Below are 19422 nucleotides of genomic sequence, written 5' to 3' on the forward strand. Positions count from 1 at the left end.
TCTCCATCATTGGAGGTTTTAAGCACAGGGATGGTCTAGGTTTATTTGCTCCTACTTCAGCGCAGGGGGCTGGCCTGGATGACTTCTCAGGGTCCCTTCCAGCCTTACATTTCTATGGTCCAGTGATTAAGACCATAACTTCTGGATGAGCTAAGCCTATGTTTTAGAAAGATATCCAGTTTAGATTTAAAGGGGGTCTTCATTAATGGAGGGTTTGGGTTTGGTGAATTGGATGGAGAGGGTGCTTTGCAAATGATGGACAGTGAAGTAACTGCATAGAGACAGGAATGAGGAAGGAAATGAACAATCGAGATTGTCACCATGGGTGAAGGGTGCGCAAGAGGTAGGCAAAAGAGGAGTTGTGAATGAGTTTGAAAGCAAGAAGTTTAAATTTGATACAGTGCTTAATGTGTAGTCAAGTGGAGAATTCAAATAGAGAAATATGTCATTATCAGACTGACTGATGTACGGTTTCTTTTATTGATCCCTAAGCTGGGGGTGCCAGCATTTCAGTCTACTCTTTTTATATCCAGTGGAGTTGAGAGAAAAACCCAAACCATAAACAAATACATACACAGGAATGATGTGGTGACCCTGGCAGGAGCCCTCTTTCTCCAGTCAGTCATGGATGATGGTAACTGCAAAGAACATTTTATACAAATCTGAGGGATGAAAAGAAATCTCTGGTTCATCACAGTTTATGATGGTACTTTCTCTGTTCCTTATGATAAAGTGTGGTTCAGGGTCATTCTTCTACATCCAAACTTTGAGCATTTTGCTGCCTTGACAATTATGTGTAGGTGTTGGAGGAGTTGAGGAGAGAGAGGGAAGAACCATTTATTTATTTTCTCACAATATTTTTACTTAAGCTATGGACTAACAAAACTAGTTAGTAATTGGAGAAAGAATTCAAGATTCAAATAGATCTCAGTGATGGAAAGAAGAGGTAAAAAAACAATCAAGACTGAGTTGGGCAATGAAGGTTTTTTAGATTTGTTTAGAGTCTTTTAAGGAGCATTGTACCTGCTATTCAACTGCAGTTATTCTGAGTCAGCATTAAACCTATCTGCCTTTGGTGGATCTACTACTACTAAGACCCAGGAAAATGGTTTCAGCGCTCTTTCTGCAGAAGAAAATCTATCTGACTTCACTGTGTTTGAAGACTTGTATATCTCTTGAGGGCTGCATAGTTGTTGTCCACAAAGGGTTAAGCTGCCCTCATCAGCTGACAAGTAAAATGTCCTGTTCTCAGGGTATGTGCAAATAATGAGAGTATTTCAGTGTTTGCATGTGTGGCCCTTGTGTGCAGAATATCTAATTTGTGAACAACCATTTAATCATAAATTACAAGATTGACGTGAGACGTGGGACTCTGAGATCAGATAAGGGATTCCTTTCCAATGATTCTGTGTGCAATGCTATCAGTATATGCAAGCCTAATATAATGGGGTCCAGGTCTCAGTTAGGGCCTCTAGGTGCTTCTCAAATACAAATAGGTAATAACATTAATAATCCTATTCTACGACAAGCATCAGGTGCTCTTCATGAGACTAGCTCCCTATCTAATCCCTCAAAATCTGTGATACTATTTTCATCACTGTGGTATCTGAGTGCCTTGCAAGTTTTAATTCCGCCACAGGTATCTTATCTTTCATAATCTGTTGCATTTAAATTAGGGAGATCTTTTTTTTATTGCATAAGGATTTAGGAAATGCTATAGTGCCTTCACTGAAAAAGGCATTTTCCAGAATGCAACCTTTTAAACCTAAGCAAAATAGTCAACTGGCAAAACAAGCACCCAAAACCCTGTAAAACATGTTCAGCTGCAAAATGAGCAACTCCCTTCATGGCAGTATTGGGCCTTGCCTACATTAGAAAGTTGTACCACTTGGATTATACTATTAGAGTGAACATGGTTAAACCCTCCTCAGGGTGGACAGTTATAAGGTGTCTTGTACCAATATGTCTTATTTTTGTAGAGGAAGGAGAATAAACTATTCTAATATGAGCCACCTTTATACCCATACAACCGTATCCACACTAGAGCTTTTATCTAGTATGACTTTATTTCTTTTTTTAAAATACCCTAACTGAAATAGATATACTAGTGAAACTTTCAAGTATACTAAAGACTGAACAATCCACCATACAAGGAAGATTCTTTTATCTGTGTTTGTCCTGTATAAGCACAATAGAGCTCTGTTATTGGCTGGCCTCTAGACACTTCTGTGACAAACATGATAGGCAGGGCTTAAATTCAGCCAGAGCTGTCCAGAGCAAAGTTCCGGTAAATATTTTAGTCCTATGGGGCTAAAACCCTTAGATCTCCCACCCTGCAGCTAAAGCGCTGAGCCCAGTGGCTCTCTCCCCCCATGAGTCTGAAACCCCGAGTCCAGGTGCTTCCTGCAGGGTCTGGAGCCTCAGTGCCTCCCTGTAGAATGGGGGGAGAGGAAGGAGAGCATGGTGGGCTCCAAGAAATACTCTATCAGAATTTAAACCCTGATGATAGGGAATATTGAGATGTTTAGTTTAATAACTTTCAAGGCATTCCTTCAATGAAGGAAAGGAAAGTAGGCAGCTAGAACCTAAACCTAAACCATCTAAAAAAATATTTCTAGCACAGGATTTAAAAACCTCTAAATTTCCCTATATATTTACCCTTCAGAGAGGAGAGTTAGTCCTTTACAGTGAAAGCTGTGCAGGACAGAAACCCTTTGATAAAGTTGGCTGTCAGATCATTCATTAAAGGCCTAGCCTTGCATTCCTTCTGCTGAGATTGAAGCAGGTAAATGCCCTAGACAGAGAGTTAATTTCACAAGTGAAATAGGAAGTGTCAATACCTGCAGGCTTTGAAGGCTGATCTTCCCCTAGAATCCAACCAGTGATTTAGAAAGGCACAAGAGAAGGGATATGTTGAGCAAATCAGTGCTTCTGAACAGACACGGAGATCGCTAAACAATAAAATCACGTGGGGAGTATCTTTCTCTCTACAGCAGGGGAATTAAACTACTGTCACAAAGTTGTGTCAAACCAGACCTTATACCTTGATTTATGCAGACCTAAAAATAGTTAAATTGGTCTCACTGGAGAAAATAGTGAAAGAATCCACACAGGTACAGTGGGGTCCGAATGCTATGTGTACTACCTGTACACAACATGCAAGGCTACATATATACATGCTCCTGCTCTGGCAAGCTTCTTGGTGGCTTCTGACAGTGAGATCCATGGGAGAATCACTAACTTTTTTAAAGGGATACTATCCAATTCCTATACACTACAAAGGTCAAAAGGAATCAATCAGAAAAAAAGGCTGTCTTTATTCCTACAAAAAATTACTTCTCTTCTACCATCTTTTTGTAGCATAATCACTGTTGACTCATGTTCTGGCTTTTGCTAGGATGCTACAGTTATGACCCATGCTCATAAAAGGGTTACTATTATTTTCCATCTAAGGAAAAAGATTGCTGGTTTGGGGAGAAAAGAAAATCATACAATTCTCTTCCCGAGTGAAAAGAGAAAATTGGTTGCAGGAGTTTTGCTTTAAGGGATGGTTGTGCTGATTTAAAGGTAATCAGAATTGGTTCATTTAAATTGTTGTATGTGTGGGCTGGGGGGAGGTTGTTTTTTTTTAAAGGATCTGGAATAAACCTACTTTTGGTAACTGTCTGGTTGGTACTTGTGATAAAACAAATTACCATTTATTGCTTACATTTTATTTATCCTGAAAAATTACCTCTGAAAACAGCTCAGGTGACATCAATATTCCATATTTCTGTAGGTGAGGCTTAAAGTCATTTTTGCCCAGAAGACAGCTAAGAAACTTACCCCACAATAGTTTGATATTAAGTATCATTATTGTAACAATAATGAGACTCAGTGCTAGGCATGGACGGCTGCTGTCTGCTCTTCAGATTAATGTATTCAATAAGACCCATGAAAACTCATTTTAAAGCATACCTGAGAAAGGAATAAACATGTTAAAAATGGTGGTTTGTTACAAAGCAGTTTATAGAGGGAGATCCACATCAGATAAAGGCATTAACTGTTAAATAAACTTCTTAAAACAAAATAATGAACAATTACGAGATCCATTGTACTGTAGAAAATATTCTCTGCCCCAATGGCAGCTAGGGTGAAACTTTCACAAATTCTCAGGAAATGATTGTATTGATTGCTAAAAGAAATGCCTATTCTGCCTATCATTTTCGGAACTGTAGCTTCCCACTGGTTGAGCTATAAATTTAACAAAGCAGTTTTGCTGCAGTGATGTGGCTTGCAATAACTTTATTCAGTTTAAATGTGGATGGATGAGAGTAAAACAAGCATTCAGATAGCTGTTTGATCCTCTTATACACACATATAGTGTCCCTCCTAGCCTCTGTATATTGTCATTCATAACTCTTCCAGACTTCACCACATGGTCTGAAGTTTAGTATAAGCCCCATATCCTGCAAATAGTCATACCCCTGCTGACTTTAAATTTAGGTAAGGGCATAAATATTTTCAAAATTGGGAATTAAATTATTAATAGATGTTCCTGTATATACTCTAAGTATTAGTTGTGTGTCATTCAAATTCCACTGACTTATTTCTATGTAGGTTTTACCACTAGTTTACATTGTTGATCCTGCTATTGTATTGACTCACGTTCTTATGAATAGCATTTAGTAGATGGCTAAAAATCATATATTAACCCATGTTTTGTAAAGTGCACCCTTACACACCAGCTAGGGTGAATTTATGGGAATTAACATCATTTGGTAACAGACTAAAAATTAGAGCTGACCTGAGGACAAAAATTCAGTTTCTCACTGGAGCAAAAATAAAACTTTTAAAAATATTTTCACACAAATGGGGTAAGGGTGCAGTTTACAGAGATCCATGACAACATGGTGGAAGTGGCTGTTTACCCAGGCTTGTATCTCCCTGCTGTATATCCCCTAGTGGCTCTATCTTTTCACAACTAACAAACACCACAGAAGTGTGAGAGAAAGCAGGGACTTTAACATGGGTCTTCCACATGCCAGGTTAGTGTCATACTCACCAGGATAGAGAGAGTGTATCCCTCCCTGATCTCAAAACCTGCCAATCAAAAGTTTTGTGGAAACTAATACATCTCTGAAAAACATTTAAGCTTTGATGAAACAGCATATTTCAGCAAAAATGTTGTAACTAGCTCTACTTAAAACACTCTCAAACCAAAATAAGGTCCCTGTTCATGCAAATACTTTTATGCATGTACTTAACTTAAAGCATGTGACCACTGATTTCAATAAGGCTACCTGCGTGCTTTAAGTTAAGCACATGCAAAAGTGTTGGCAGGATGCTGCCTAAAAATCTGTCCCTCTCACACAGCCGTCCCTTCAAGCAAACAGTTTTTCTCCCTCCTCAGAAGGTCAAGAGACTCTATACTCAACAAAAGGGCAGTATTTGGAAAACGCTTGCCTCTGAATATGTCATGTGTACCTGTCACCAAACGCACTCACTCGGTTCTAATATGATTTAAATCCATCCAAACAAGCCAATGAATGACAGATTTGACATAGAGCACCTTCATTTTATTTTTTCAGGGCTCCAGGTAGAAGGCCTGTTCAGAAGGTCAGCCAGCATCCAAACTATCAAAGAGGTTCAGAAACTCTATAATCAGGGTAAGTCACCATCCTCCCATTGCTGTAAATTAATAACCCTGTAAAAGCCATATTGATGTTGTATCTGTTGGTGAGACAGTATCGCTATCTTTCATATAATTAGTTAATCATAAACCCATTTGTAACCTAAAATGTCATATCAATGTAAGCAGTAATTCTGAAACCTGAAAGATAACAACAGGCATTTAAAGCTTTCAGAATAATGAGTCATCAATTGGTGTCAGAGCTGGAGTTTACAAAATCTGCAGCAGCTAATGAATTATGAGGTTTAGTCAAAAACGGTGTAATTTTTCATATAAACACTTGCGTTGCCTCGATGCTCTGTAGGTTACTGCAGTTAATTACAATTTATCCAGTGCAGTATCTTCTTGTCATTTTGTCTCTCGTGTTTTTTCGTGGTTATGACAATGAAATATAATTTTACATAATAATTTGTGAAATGTATTGAAATCATTTTATGAAATGTCTTTTCAAGGTGCGTCTCTTGAAGCTAGATTAATCATTTTTAAAATGTACATGAAAATATTAAGATTTTGCAGCAGCTGAAAACAGGGAGGTTTTCTTTTTCTAACTGTGGTTTGGAACATAATTTTTAAACAATACTAAAAAATATGTTGAAGCATGTTACTGAGGATCTCCTTTTTTGTCCTTTAGGGAAGCCTGTGAATTTTGATGATTATGGAGATATCCATATTCCTGCTGTTATCCTGAAGACCTTCCTCAGGGAACTCCCACAGCCTTTGCTAACCTTTGAATCCTACGATCAAATCCTGGGCATCACCAGTGAGTATAAATCACTTGGCATCATGTCATGAGTTTTATATTTGTAATTTATCTGGGTTTAGCTAATTTATAATCACTTGGGGTCTCTAACCCATGACACAAGAGTATTTGTATAATAATGTTAGTCCCATATAAGCCTCGGACACTAGATTGCTCTGACAGCAAGTCTAACATTACATAAAGTAGAGTGCAGAGGTAAAAATCCATGGCCAAAACCTTCAAAAATAGGAACCTAAAATTAGACTACAGGTCCATATTTAGGCATGTGCCTGATTTTCAAAAATCCTGGGCAGCTAACAGCTTCCAGCCTGGCAGGTGCCTAAGAGTTGTTGCCTGTCCACATTTCTGAAAATAAGTCAGGGTCCTAAATATGGACTTAGCAGTCTAATTTTGGATTTATATCTTTGAAAATCTTGGGCCAGGTTGTGGAAGTACAAAACAGCATATTATATATTTATAATACAGTATATTAATATACACCTTTTCTCTCATTAGCCTCCCTCTCCCTCCCCCACCGCCTTTTTTCTCTCTTTCCTTTGTCCAATCCTAGAACCAGTTGTTCAAAGTTGTTCCTGTTCTTTTTGTACATTTGATATGGTGCTTTGCATCCTGGAGGTTTTCAGAGTGCTTTTAGAGACTGTTTGCTGGTTCATACACAAATCACTTCACTGCTATAGTGCAACTGTCCTTGGGGATGGAAGTTGATAGCCAGACGGGATCAGTGCACAGTGTGTTGCACAACAGTTGAGCAAGGGAGAAATTTGGGACAAGGCCACCAGGGCAAACTCCACTCTTATGGAAACCATGCAATTTGAGGTATAATATCCACACAGCAAGTAGGAGCTTGGTCTTCAAGATCTAATGCCAAAGGCCCCCACATAGGCCTCTTGCTTTAACCACGGTTTACTCATTTATTAGTACTGTAATTCTGCATTATCAAGAAGTAGGCAAAATTTCCAGAGTGCTTTCCTCAGTTACATCAAAACACTGGACCACACTTAGTTACACCAATGCAATCCCAGTGTCTTCATCTGCACTGGTGAAATTGTGGTAGCAGAATTTGGCCCAGCCTATGTATATTTCATTGAAATTTTAGTAGAGTTACTATTCTGGAATAAAATATTAGGGAACAAACCAGATTGATTTAAAGTTTAGAAAGGGGAATATATTAATTATCTAAAGGGCTGACATCCCATGAATCTACTGGTGGTTAAACTTCAATCATGTGGCCTTTTTCCAGGCATTGAGAATTTTTAATGCTGACAGAGTGATTCAGTATATTCCAGTATATCTGGCATTTAGTACCGGCTGCTTATAGAGACATATATTCTGCTATCTACTAGTCCCATTATGGGTGGGCTCTAAATTCTGGTAAGCAATGAGTCAACAGAACTTCCAGTCACAAATTGTGAAAGGGCGTTGTTCTAACCGTGTGCTCTTTGAGGTGGGGGTAACCAACCATTTTGTTGATAACTGGGAGACACTGCTGTTGTTATCAGTGAAATTGTTATCAGTGAAAGTGTTGTGGCTGATCACTATGACTGTAAACTCTTTGGGGCAGGGACTTGCCTTTTGGTTATGTGTTTGTACAGCGCAGTAGGGTCCTGATCCATAATTTATGGCTCCTATGCATCATTGCAAAACAAGAAGAATATGAAAAGTTGAGCATGTCCCCGATCCTGCAGCTACTTATGCATAGTTAGCTTTGCTCATGTGAGTAGTCCCATTCTTGATAATCCAGAGTACGGTACAAATTAATCACTAAATCCTGTTTAAAGCCTTCATTGAGTTCTATGCAGTTTACTGTGTTTGGGTATTTTGGAGAACACCCTTAAAAGTATGTTTTAATGTTCAAAGCAATTGTAAGTCAAATAGATTGCTAGATCGTTCAGGGTATGATTTACTTTCCCCCTGGAGTCTTGGGCTCAAACTCTATTTAGCTCATCAGTGAAAAAGAGTTTATTGACCTCAAGCTAGTTTCTAGAGAATGCATAACCAAAAAAATCATTGTCTTGTCAATTTCTGCCTAGTTAAAATTGAGGATTGTTGCAGGGCCACAAGAGAGGTATATTTGCAGGTATATGAGTAAGGAGAGAGCATTTTGGGTGGATGGGGTCTCATTGAGAGTTGAGTCAGGGAATAAATATAGTGCAATGGTACCTACTACATAAAGAGAAGTAATGGGATTCCAATTTAGGACCATGAAATTTTCCTATAGCAAAGGAACAGCTTCAGCTAACTCAGCTAGTAGAGAGAACAGTCTGAGGGTTATTCTCAAATTCTGAACTGCTCAATCCAGTGATTATATGAGGAGCTGGAAACCTGGTGTTTTAGATTCTATTCATAAATCTATCAATGATTAACATGATTTTACCTCTGTGTCTCAGTTCTCTTGTCCATAAAATGGGCATAATAATGCCCGCCTACCTCACAGGGATGGTGCAAGGCTTAATACTTGGAAGATGCTTTGAAAACCTCAGTTAAAAGTGGCTTCACAATCCAAAGGCATGCTACTAATTATTATCCTGACAGAGGTAAAGCTAAATTCAGTTCTCACAGAGATGTGAATCCAAAATAACTTCACAAGATTTTTGCAGGTGTCACTGTGTATATAAGTTGTCCTGAAAATAAAATTGCAGCCTTGTGTATATATTGATGCTTATTGGATTAGATTACATATGACCTTGATATTACAGGTGTGGAAAGCAGTTTACGAGTGATGCACTGTAAACAAGTAATCCAAGGACTTCCTGAGCACAATTTTGTTGTTCTGAAATACCTGATATGCTTCCTCCATATGGTGAGTACAGGCAAAATTCCCATAATTTTGGCAGACTTTTTTTAAAGTCTGTTTTTGCAAAATTCAGCATTTAAAAAAAAAAGAAAAAAAAAGTGGGGGTGGGGGGGGGGGGAAGGAGGGAAAAAAGAAAGAAATACCAGAAAGCTGTTGTGCATTAATTGTCCATGCAGCAGTTTCAAGCTGCAGCAACTCTCCACTTCTAATAAAAGTCAGAACTGAATAATGACCTCAATGATAACTTCAGTATAAAACTCTCTGTAAATAATTGAAACTACTGTGTAAATACAAATAAACTCACATACTCGCTAATGTGTTTGAAAGGGACACTTACACGTTTCTATTGATTTGATTTTTAATTTTTTTTCACTTTCTTTTTTTGTGTGAAATACCTTTTCAGAAAAAGCTTGGAAATCATTTTTCCCCCAGCGATTAAGTAAACAAGCCTGTAAAGCATTAATGCTTGAGAAAGGTGTTGGATCAGTAGCCCCTGGAGTCCAAAGTCATCTATTTATCCATAGAAGAGCAATATAGCAATAGTAGCAGCAATGCAATCTCCCTTCCCATTGCCCAATTTGCCATCTCTCTGGACTAAACTTTTCAAGCCTGGATGCTTAAAGTTTAAGCCCCTTCACACACATTTATGAGGCATCTAAGTAAACCAGCCTGATTTCCCATTGAATTCTGAGGTGCGATGCTGATTTATACCCTCTGAGAAATTGGTCCCATTAATTGTCCTCAGCTGAAGATCTTGTGTGCTGTGTACTTGTGAGCCCCATTTCAGAAAGAAGTTATTTTAATGCCTCTTTATCGCAAAACCCCACCAAAAACAATATTAAAGGAATCACATTGATACATCCCTGACACAGACAGGACAAGTGAGTGCCTCTTGTACTTACATATTTATTTATCATTACTTAACTGAACTCCAAAAGCTATTGTAAAAATCCTCACGTCATTTGCTATTATTTCAGCAACTGATATCTCTCCTCAGTGTTATGAATCGTGTAAGTGCCTTTGTTCCAATAATAGATGCACCATCTCAACACACTTCTTAAGAGCTGAACACTTGAGGTGTTAATGAGGTGTGCAAAAGTACTACATAGTGTTTTCTATAATTGGGCAACAGAACATAGCGTTTATTTGTGAGTGTGCCTTGTTATGTAAAACAGAGTCAAGTTGATATTAGCACTCAGATCTGCAATTTTTGCTGATCTGTAGCTTTTAATCTTTAACATTTGAAAGAGTATTTGCATTTGTAAAGGTCAAGGGAATGTGAAACAACCTGGAAACTGGAGATTTCTATTCATCATAGGTCAGGTGTGCTATGCAACCAGCCACAATTCAGACTTTAACACACTGCTCTTCCAATAATCCCAGTTTTTGCCTGTGCCCATCACCTTTCTTACATATAAGAGGCAATTTAATTCCCTCACAAGTTTAGCCTTGAGTAGTGCAAGAAGTACTTGTGGTAATTTTGTGAAGTGGGATGAAATGTAATCATGAGATACAGTTTTTAAAGATGGCAAATTTGATTCAAGCTTCTGAGCAAAAGATGAGCACGTTGCTATGCAGTTTCAAGCCCCTTTCTTAATGAAATATCTTCTCATGACCAACGGATACTACAACAAGACGATGTGGTTCCAGCAGCAGTAAAATACCTGAGTTATGGGAATGAGTCCAAGTCCTTTGACCTTAGACTAGCAGTGAATGATTCCTGCAGTAATGAGCCCAGCATATTGAAAAAGGAGCAAGCTGTCTGTTCCCCACTCAAGAATATATCAGGCTGCTAGAAAATGTTCATCTAGGGTAATAGTGGTACCTTACCATTCGGAGCAGAACTGAATAGTGGAAAATGTTAGGTGTTTGTACAGCATCTAGCACAATGTCCCCCAGTTGAGATCTCTATGCTTTACCACAATACTAATAACAAGGGGAAATCAAACCATGTTTTCAAGACTTAGGCACCAAATGGTGTCCACAAAAAATGTACATGCTCAGTTGAGTTCACAAAATGTGTGTGCGTGCACAAACAAGTATTTGTATGCACAAGTTTCCATTTGCATGTGCAGTAAATTGATTTATGCATGATAGATGAGTTTAGTGGGCTCTGAAATCTTTGCTTATATGTGTGCATATTATTTTGCAGAAGCAATTTTTTGGGCTCCAGTTAAATATAAGGCCAAAATGTACAACACAACATTGTTAATGAAAACACAGTTGATTTTGTTTGTCAGGAAATGGGTTGTTCTTTTTACAACATGACACACAGGACAGTTTGAAGTTACTCAGTTTCCTTAAAGACAAAATGGCCCCTTATTATTTTTAAAGACTTGATGCCAAATCTTGAGTTCTCTTTATGCTATGGTAAGGGGCACATAAACCCCAGATGGCTGAGTAAACAGGCTCTTCCCTGGACAGAGAAATACTGAGTCCATGTCTGCACTATGGGCACTATGCCGCTGTTATCCCGTAATTTGGACACAGAGTACAGCGACAGACAGGACTTTTCCATCACTTAAGGAACTCCACCTCCCTGAGTGACAGTAGCTAGGTTGATGGAAACACCAAGAGTTAGGTCGGTGGAGCTACAATGCTGCATTTTTCACACCCCTGAGTGCCATAGCTGGGTCAACTTCAGTTTTAAGTGTAGACTAGGGAGGAAAATTGGGTCATGTATGAAAAGCCGCTAGACGGGATCAATATCTGCTTTCTCAGATGGAGGATCCTTAAAATGTATGCACATGCCAAATTGCCCTCCATGAATCCTGGTCCTTCTCACTCCTTGCAGCTGCAGTAACCCCCCATGCTTACTGCTTCCTTTTCATGTGGGGGGGTGTCCTTACCTTTAGACAAAGAAAGATTAGATTTTGAAGGGAGAATGGGAATGGTGTCACTATCCTTATTTCCCCTCAAGTTACAATAGGAGCACCACTGTGTGTCTTTGGTCCAATAGATCCCGTATTCGGACCAAAGATCACGGTAGTGATCCAGTAATTGTCATCATCAAGTAATTGCCAATTTCTGGCTGCATGGCCTTCCTATTCCACTCACCGTCAATCAACTTCCTAACACTGGATTGGGGAAGCACTCTGCCCTCTTTGTGACTCCCCCATGCCATTCCCCAGCACGTGGGTGGCCCAGAACCAGGGACTCAGCCTTGGGGTGGGATATGGGCTGGGCAACTACATAGCTACTATGTGCCCAACCATGAGGTGGGCTCACCTTTCAGGATCCATTTAGGCTCCTGCGATTACAGAGTATCCATGCCACGCAGCTCGATGTGGGATTTGGCCCTTGGTGTTGCTCGTGTTTGTCATTTTCCGTGGTATGTATGTTCTTTTCCAGGTATCCCAGGAGAGTATTTATAACAAAATGACTGGATCTAACCTCGCTTGTGTCTTTGGGTTGAATTTAATTTGGCCACCTAAAGGAGCTTCTTCACTGAGTGCTTTGATGCCTCTAAATCTCTTCACTGAATTACTGATAGATTTCTACTCCAAGATCTTCAGTTCACGAACAGTACCTGGTGAGATCTTACCTTAATGTTCAGAAAAAGGGAAAAGGAATATGCCTGCCTTAGCAAAAATCTCCACATATGAACCTATGAGAATTTACTATACACAGGTCTTTACAAAAGCAAGTATATTTCATATATAGAAGCAAAATCCTTTTCTCTCTTTTGCATCACCATGACTTTCCAAATATCAAAGATGTTAGGGGAAATATGCTTACTGATAGTCTTTTTATGTGGGTTTGCATATATAAACATACACAAACCTACAGGTCAAAGTGGCATGAACTTTCCCCTTTTCATAATCTTTAGCAGTTGATAAATAGTTGTTAGTCTTATCTACTGTTATGAATTTTTTAAACTATCATCCATTTATGCATCTGAAGGTCTCCTGTGTTTTTTTTTTTTTGCTAGGGCCATGCTAAGTCATCATGTGGGCAGTAAATTCTGGATCATTTTCCTCATTCTTGCAATAGGGCTGTATAAGCAATTTTTTCCTCTGGAAAAACTTTTTCAAAATCTTCAAATATATACAAATTATGGATCCATTTTTTCAGAATTTCAAGTATTCATTCCCATACACACAAATGTGTGTAATTATGTCTTCATTCATGTGCAATTACCATGAATTAGGTTATGTACACATCTGGCTCTTTGGACTTTTAAATATCTAATATGCCTGCCCAACCATTGTAGTTGCACATGCAAATTAAGTAGAAAATTATGCATGCACTCTTGAGCTTTTAAAAATCAAATCATTTGTGTTTTTATCTTTAAATAATTTCTTTGTTTGTATCAGTATATGCTTAATACAGAATGTGAGAATACATTGTTTGCAAAAGACATTGCATGTATTCATTATTTGCTGTATGTTGTTCAAGCTCCCAAAATCAGTCCCCTTTCCAAAAAAAGAAAGAAAGAGAAAAAAACCTCAACCCAACACCCTGAACCCTGGAAAATACTCCTAATCGCACCTTTATAAATCTAAAGTCTGTGTTATTAATGGGATCACATTAATCCCAGTGGGAATAATTAGCCATAATAACGTAAGGGAGTATTTCTGTGTTTTCTGTGTAGATGTTTGTGTTTGATGACCCCTTTAAAGTTAATGCTCTCTTCATGTCTGCTATTGATCATTAGTGGAATAGGGTAGGACGGTTATCATTGTGATTGCAAAAGGGACTGAACTAGTGGTGACCAAAGTAAGCAGTATTTTCCCCAATGTCTTGCTTTTCCTGCTGCCATACAAAAGCTGCTGAAATGGACATGCCATTCAGGATAAAGTAAAGATAATGATCCATGGAGACCAGTTTGGTTATCCCTCCACCTTCAAAAACAAAACAACTCTTTTTCTTCCAGCGGTTGAGGGTTGCGCTTCTAATCTCTCATTTTGACAGTCACTGAATACCTGCCTGTCTAACAGATGCAGGTTTCCACATTCTTATTGGAGAGAGCAAGTAGTGATTTATTCTTTTTGGGAATTTAGGGAAAACAGGAGAGAGTATCCATCAAGCTATGGCATGCTGGCTATGTCAGTCCTATATTTGCCCAGTAGATGTCATCTGCAGCATAAGGCTATAAAAGGAAATGATTAAAATGTAAATAATCAAAGAGGTATAGAACAAGCTGTACTGCATGTGACATCCTTTTAAAATTTAAATTATGATGTAATTTTCTCTTAATTCATCAAGTGTTTCAATTAAAAACAAATTTTGGGCTTTTAAATATCTATTGTAAGTGTCTGTTCTTCGTTAGTATCAAGTGGCCAATTTGGCATGACTTTGCTACTTCAGTATAAAATGTTGCACAATATCAAGAGAATAATTAAGATGAATTTATGACTTTATGGTTGTTACACTTTCAGGAAAATGAGGTTGGAAAGGAGAAAGTGCGTTCAGTCTCTGTTTTATATCATAAATTGTTAAGACAAACAAATCCCTGTTTAGTACAGTTTAGTGATTTGAAGATACTATTCTGTGAATCAGCCCCAAACTTTTATATCGGAGGAAACTTGGTCTACAGGCTAGTGCGTGAAACTGGAGATTAGAAAACCTACTTTCTAATAACATCTCTACCACTGGAAAGTTATCTCACCTTGGGCAAGTTATTTCACCTTTCTAGGTCTCCATTTCTCCATCTGTAAAAGGAAGTAATAACACCTTACTTTTTAAAGGTGTATTGAGATCATTGGATGAGAAGTATTCTAGAAATACAAAGTGTTGTTTATATTTTTCCAAAATCCAGCTGAGTAAAATGGCATTTCAGTACGGTACTAATGGTTTTTAGTCTTTGGGGGAAATTGCGCTTATCAGTGTTTGGAGTATAGAGGCCTTTTGGCAAAATTCTGTTACCAAAACACCTTGTGTTGAAATCCTGACTCTACTGAAATCAATGGGAGTTCTGCTATTGACCTCAATGGGGCTAGGATTTCACCACATTCTCTGGCTCTCTTTTTTGTACATCACTAGAGAAGAGTGACAGTATCCCAGTATCAGTTACAGCATAGTGAAATCAGAGCCCTAGCCAGAGTAGATTGCTAACTCAGCAGTAAGTCATCCCAGAGGAAAGTTTGTTTTCTGACTACTTGCATTGGTTTTCTGTTCTCCAAAGGTCCACTGCCTCCTACAAAGGTGGATTTGGTATATACTACATCATTTGGCTGATCTTCGACTGTGTGGCTCAGAAACTGATCTCTTACTGTGTGAATCAGTGGCTGGTGCCTAGCAACAGGTAAAAGTACCTGCAGCATGCATGGCTTTAACTACTTTATCTGCTACTAGGCACCGAGAGAGATTTAAAAAGTGGATCTATTTTATATATTTGTTACATATCAAACTGCAGGTTTTCCTTTTAGTCTTTGTAAATGACCATTTTCCAGAGATTGCTGGCTTCTATCATTTATCGACTGAAATACAGAATGTAGTTTCTGATTCCAGGATTGTTTCATTTTTAAGAACAGAGTGTATGATATCCACCAACTTGAACAATTTGATACTGCTTAGAAAAAGAGGGCCTCTGGTTCTGATTATGAGCATTGTTCACATTGGTGATGGTATAGTCCCACTTCCAGTCACTTTTTCTCAGCTGGCAGCAGTGAAAAGTGTGGTATATCATAGCTGGCTCAATCCCCACCCTAGCCATTCACTGTCTTTGGACAGATCTATACTTAAAATGCTGCACCTGTGGAGCTGCCCCCCCGTAGCGCTTCAGTGAAGACACTAATATGCCATCGGGAGAGCTTCTCTCATTGGCATAGTTCATCCACCTCTGTAGCTATGTCAACAGAAGAAGCTCTCCCATCGACAGAGCGTGTTTATGCTAGGCGTTAGGTCGGTATAACTGTCGCTCAGGGGGGTGGATTTTTCACACCCCTGAGCAGTGTAGTTATACCAATGTAAGTTTATAGTGTACACCTGACCTAAGTGTTGTGCGTCAGCATTGCCATTAGGGAGGATCCTTCAAAGACAAGAGTGCACCTTGACATCAAAAGACTTGGAACTGCTACACAGTTCAGTTGCTAAAAAAGGGTGTGTGGGTGTGGTAGTTTGCCCTAAGAGCCCCTATTGTTGGTGACTGAATGCCAGAATTAATTCTGATGTTAAATCAAATCATATGCATTATTCAGAAGGGTTTATAGTGAAAATTCATGTTAGAGAAATATATGTTTCAAATTTCCTGACTCCAAGAGGAGTCCTGGAGATGTCCCCTGCAGTTACTTTGATCACAGTTTTTCTTTACAAATGATAATTGCACAATTCCAGCTTTTGTACAATGTGCCCTTGCAGACTCTTTCCTTGTATCAAAGAACAATTTTCAGATCATTTCCATAGTAAAAAGAAAGTGATTATGGAGATAATCTGTTGGAATCACATGTGCTGGATTTCAGTTTAAAACAATAAAATGCATTCATGAAATGAGAAATGGATGTTACCTGTACTGACAATATGCAGAGAATAAATTGCCTAAACATTCTAGTTTACTGAGCTATTAGGAGTTTAAAAATTTTCCCAGGATTAATGTGGTTATCAAATGTCCCTAGAAATAAGGTGACATTTTTGCTATCCAGAATGTATAAAGAAATGTGAAAAGATAGAACAGTGCTGATAACCAAAAGAGTTGCTATAACTCTTAATTATCATAGGTATGAGTGATAGCCCTACCGTATGCGTTACATCTCTCTGTGTATTGTATATAATAATACATTGCACTTGTATAGCTTCTTTCATTGGAGACTTTCTCAGAGCTTTACAAATATTGATATATTCACCCATCCATACCATGATGATTCTAATAGAAAAATCTAAGGATATTTTATTCAAATGTAAAATATGCACTTAGCCACGTAGGTGGGGGAGTATTCTAGAATTCTAGTAGAATTTATACAAAAATACAATGCTCAGCCATTCAGCTTTATTTCCTGAATACCTACATGCGTTGGAAGCATTTTGCAGGACAAAGTGAAGTGTCTTCAAAACTCCAAGAAATGTGGGTTTCCCTTTATTACACCTGTCAAGAAGGAAGATTATTGCCAACACAGCCAAACTATAAAGTTGTATAGTTTTATTGGCATTCTCTTGGCCAATCCATTTCCCCCTTTTATTCTATTCAGTTCTAAAATATATTATCTAAATAAGATAATGGGCCAAATTCAGGCCTGGAGCGAGCATGGGCAGCTCCACTAAAGTCAATGGAGCAGAGAATTCAGCTCAGTGTTTGTGTAGAGTACGTACTCCATACTCTACACATACTCTCCATAGCTGGTGTAGATTGGCGTAACTCCATTGCCTTCAATGGAACTATGCTGATTTTCAGTAGCTGAGGATCTTGTTCATGTTTATCTTTATCCCTGAGCATATAGTAAATCAACTTTAATATGAGTATGTAATGTAAAAACAACAAAAGATCTGTGGCACACTGGCCAAACTGGACTATCACTACGCACAAGAATAAATGGACACAAATCAGACATAAAAAAATAACAACATCCCTAAACCAGTGAGAGAACACTTTAATTCCCCAGGGCATTCTGTCTCTGACCTGAAAGTTGCTGTACTTCTCCAAAAAAACTCCAAAAACAGACTTCAGAGAGAAACAGCTGAGTTAGAAATGATCTGCAAACTTGACACATTCAAACTGGGTTTAAACAGAGACTTGGAGTGGTTATCTCACTACCGGAAGGTAAATTACTTTGCTCACCCATTCTCACCTCCTACTCAATGGTCGTCATTAGGTCTTAAGTACCGGACTCCACCTCCCCCATTGTTCTCAATGCACCTGGATATCTATAAGATGCCTCTGTGTTACCTATTTTCTGTATTACTGCATCTGACGAAGAGAGCTGAAGTCTCTTGAAAGCTTATGTCCGCAAATATTAAATTTGTTAGTCTTTAAAGTGCCACAGATCTCTTGTTGTTTTTGCTGTATACAGACTAACACGGCTACCCCTCTGGAAGTATGTAATGTGCATAACCTATCAAAACATTCTCCATAAAATCCACCAATATTTTAGGGCCAACTAATCTAAGAAGTGATATTGGTGGTTCTTAAAAAGGTTCAGTGTGCAACAACACACGTTTTGTTCAATTTTTCCAGTTATAAGTAGAGTTGACAGAATTTGACTTTTTTTTATTAGAATTTTGATGGATATCTATTTACTTTTGAGCATTTTTTCAATTTGTCAATATACATTTTCACAGTTTTACATAAAATTATTAGTTTTAAACATTTTAAAAAATGCTTATCAATTTAAATTTTCACAGTTGTGGGAAATTACAGGGTGAGTCAGACAATAAGGGGGATCAAACAATAATTATTTAACAATAGTAGGCATTGAGATTAAAAAAGTTAAAGCTTAATAAGTTTATAACCATTACAACACAAATTGTCAACATCCCAGGTCAAAATTTTTCGTACTTGGACTAATTGTAAATTTTGGTTATTCTCAATTGAAATATTTTTTCGTCGGTCTGTGTGTGTATGGTGAAATTGACATTATACTGACATTTACTGATAAAAATCTAGTTATGAATATCACCATTTTTCTGCTTCATCCCATGCAGTCTTTGTGGTAGGCTGACAGATCAGGACATGGCTTGGACAATCTACTAACCAGTGGACCACGGTCAACATTTTCAACTAAGTCTATATCTAGGCACCTCAGGGTGGGATTTCTAAAAGTGCCTAAATGACTAAGGAGCACAAGTCTCATTGAAGTCAATTTCTTTTCCCAGTTCTAGATATCTGTGCTTTCAGTGAGTTTGTTTCTGCAGTGAAAAAGTATTAATGTGTGATCTTTTTCCTTGAATTCACGTCCATTGTTGAATCCCTGTGTGTTATGTGCTTTGGTCACTGCATGACATGCATCCATCGGGGTGGCTTTAACAGTATGAAACATAACACAATGAGGAAGAGTCCTGCAGCTCTAGTGGATATACTAGATACCAGGTGAACTATTCCACCAGTCCTGCACTTGTTTGCAGTATATAGAGCTATTGGAAATAATTAGAGCTGGTTGGTAAAATTTCAACAAAATATTTTTTGTCAGGATTTGGCAATTCATTGAAATTGAAAATTTTGCAGAAACGGTTTAATTTTGATTAGTTTCTCCAGAAACTGACAGAGCCCTGCCTGGTTTCCTGCCAGCTCACGTGCCTAACTTCTCAGCAGCCCATCACATGACC

General features: G+C 38.3%; 1 protein-coding gene across 5 annotated transcripts in view; it reads left to right on the forward strand.

Moving 5' to 3' along the window:
• Positions 1–18848, forward strand: part of ARHGAP8 (Rho GTPase activating protein 8) — a 126320-nt gene extending 107472 nt beyond the window's left edge. For 4 of the 5 annotated variants that reach the window (XM_067559346.1, XM_067559345.1, XM_067559347.1 and 1 more), the window contains 4 exons: positions 5571–5648; positions 6303–6431; positions 9128–9231; positions 12577–14459. In XM_067559346.1, coding sequence (XP_067415447.1) covers positions 5571–5648; positions 6303–6431; positions 9128–9231; positions 12577–12774 — 509 coding nt within the window. In that variant the 3' untranslated portion in view covers positions 12775–14459. Of the gene's footprint in view, positions 1–5570; positions 5649–6302; positions 6432–9127; positions 9232–12576; positions 14460–18801 lie in introns of those variants that run through there. The other variant, XM_067559344.1, reaches the window with a different exon arrangement.
• The last annotated feature ends 574 nt before the right edge of the window (positions 18849–19422 follow it).

The sequence above is a fragment of the Emydura macquarii genome, unplaced genomic scaffold (assembly GCF_026122565.2).
Source record: "Emydura macquarii macquarii isolate MOO-44397 ecotype Brisbane River unplaced genomic scaffold, CSIRO-AGI_Emac_v2 contig_2205, whole genome shotgun sequence".
NCBI lineage: Eukaryota > Metazoa > Chordata > Testudines > Chelidae > Emydura > Emydura macquarii.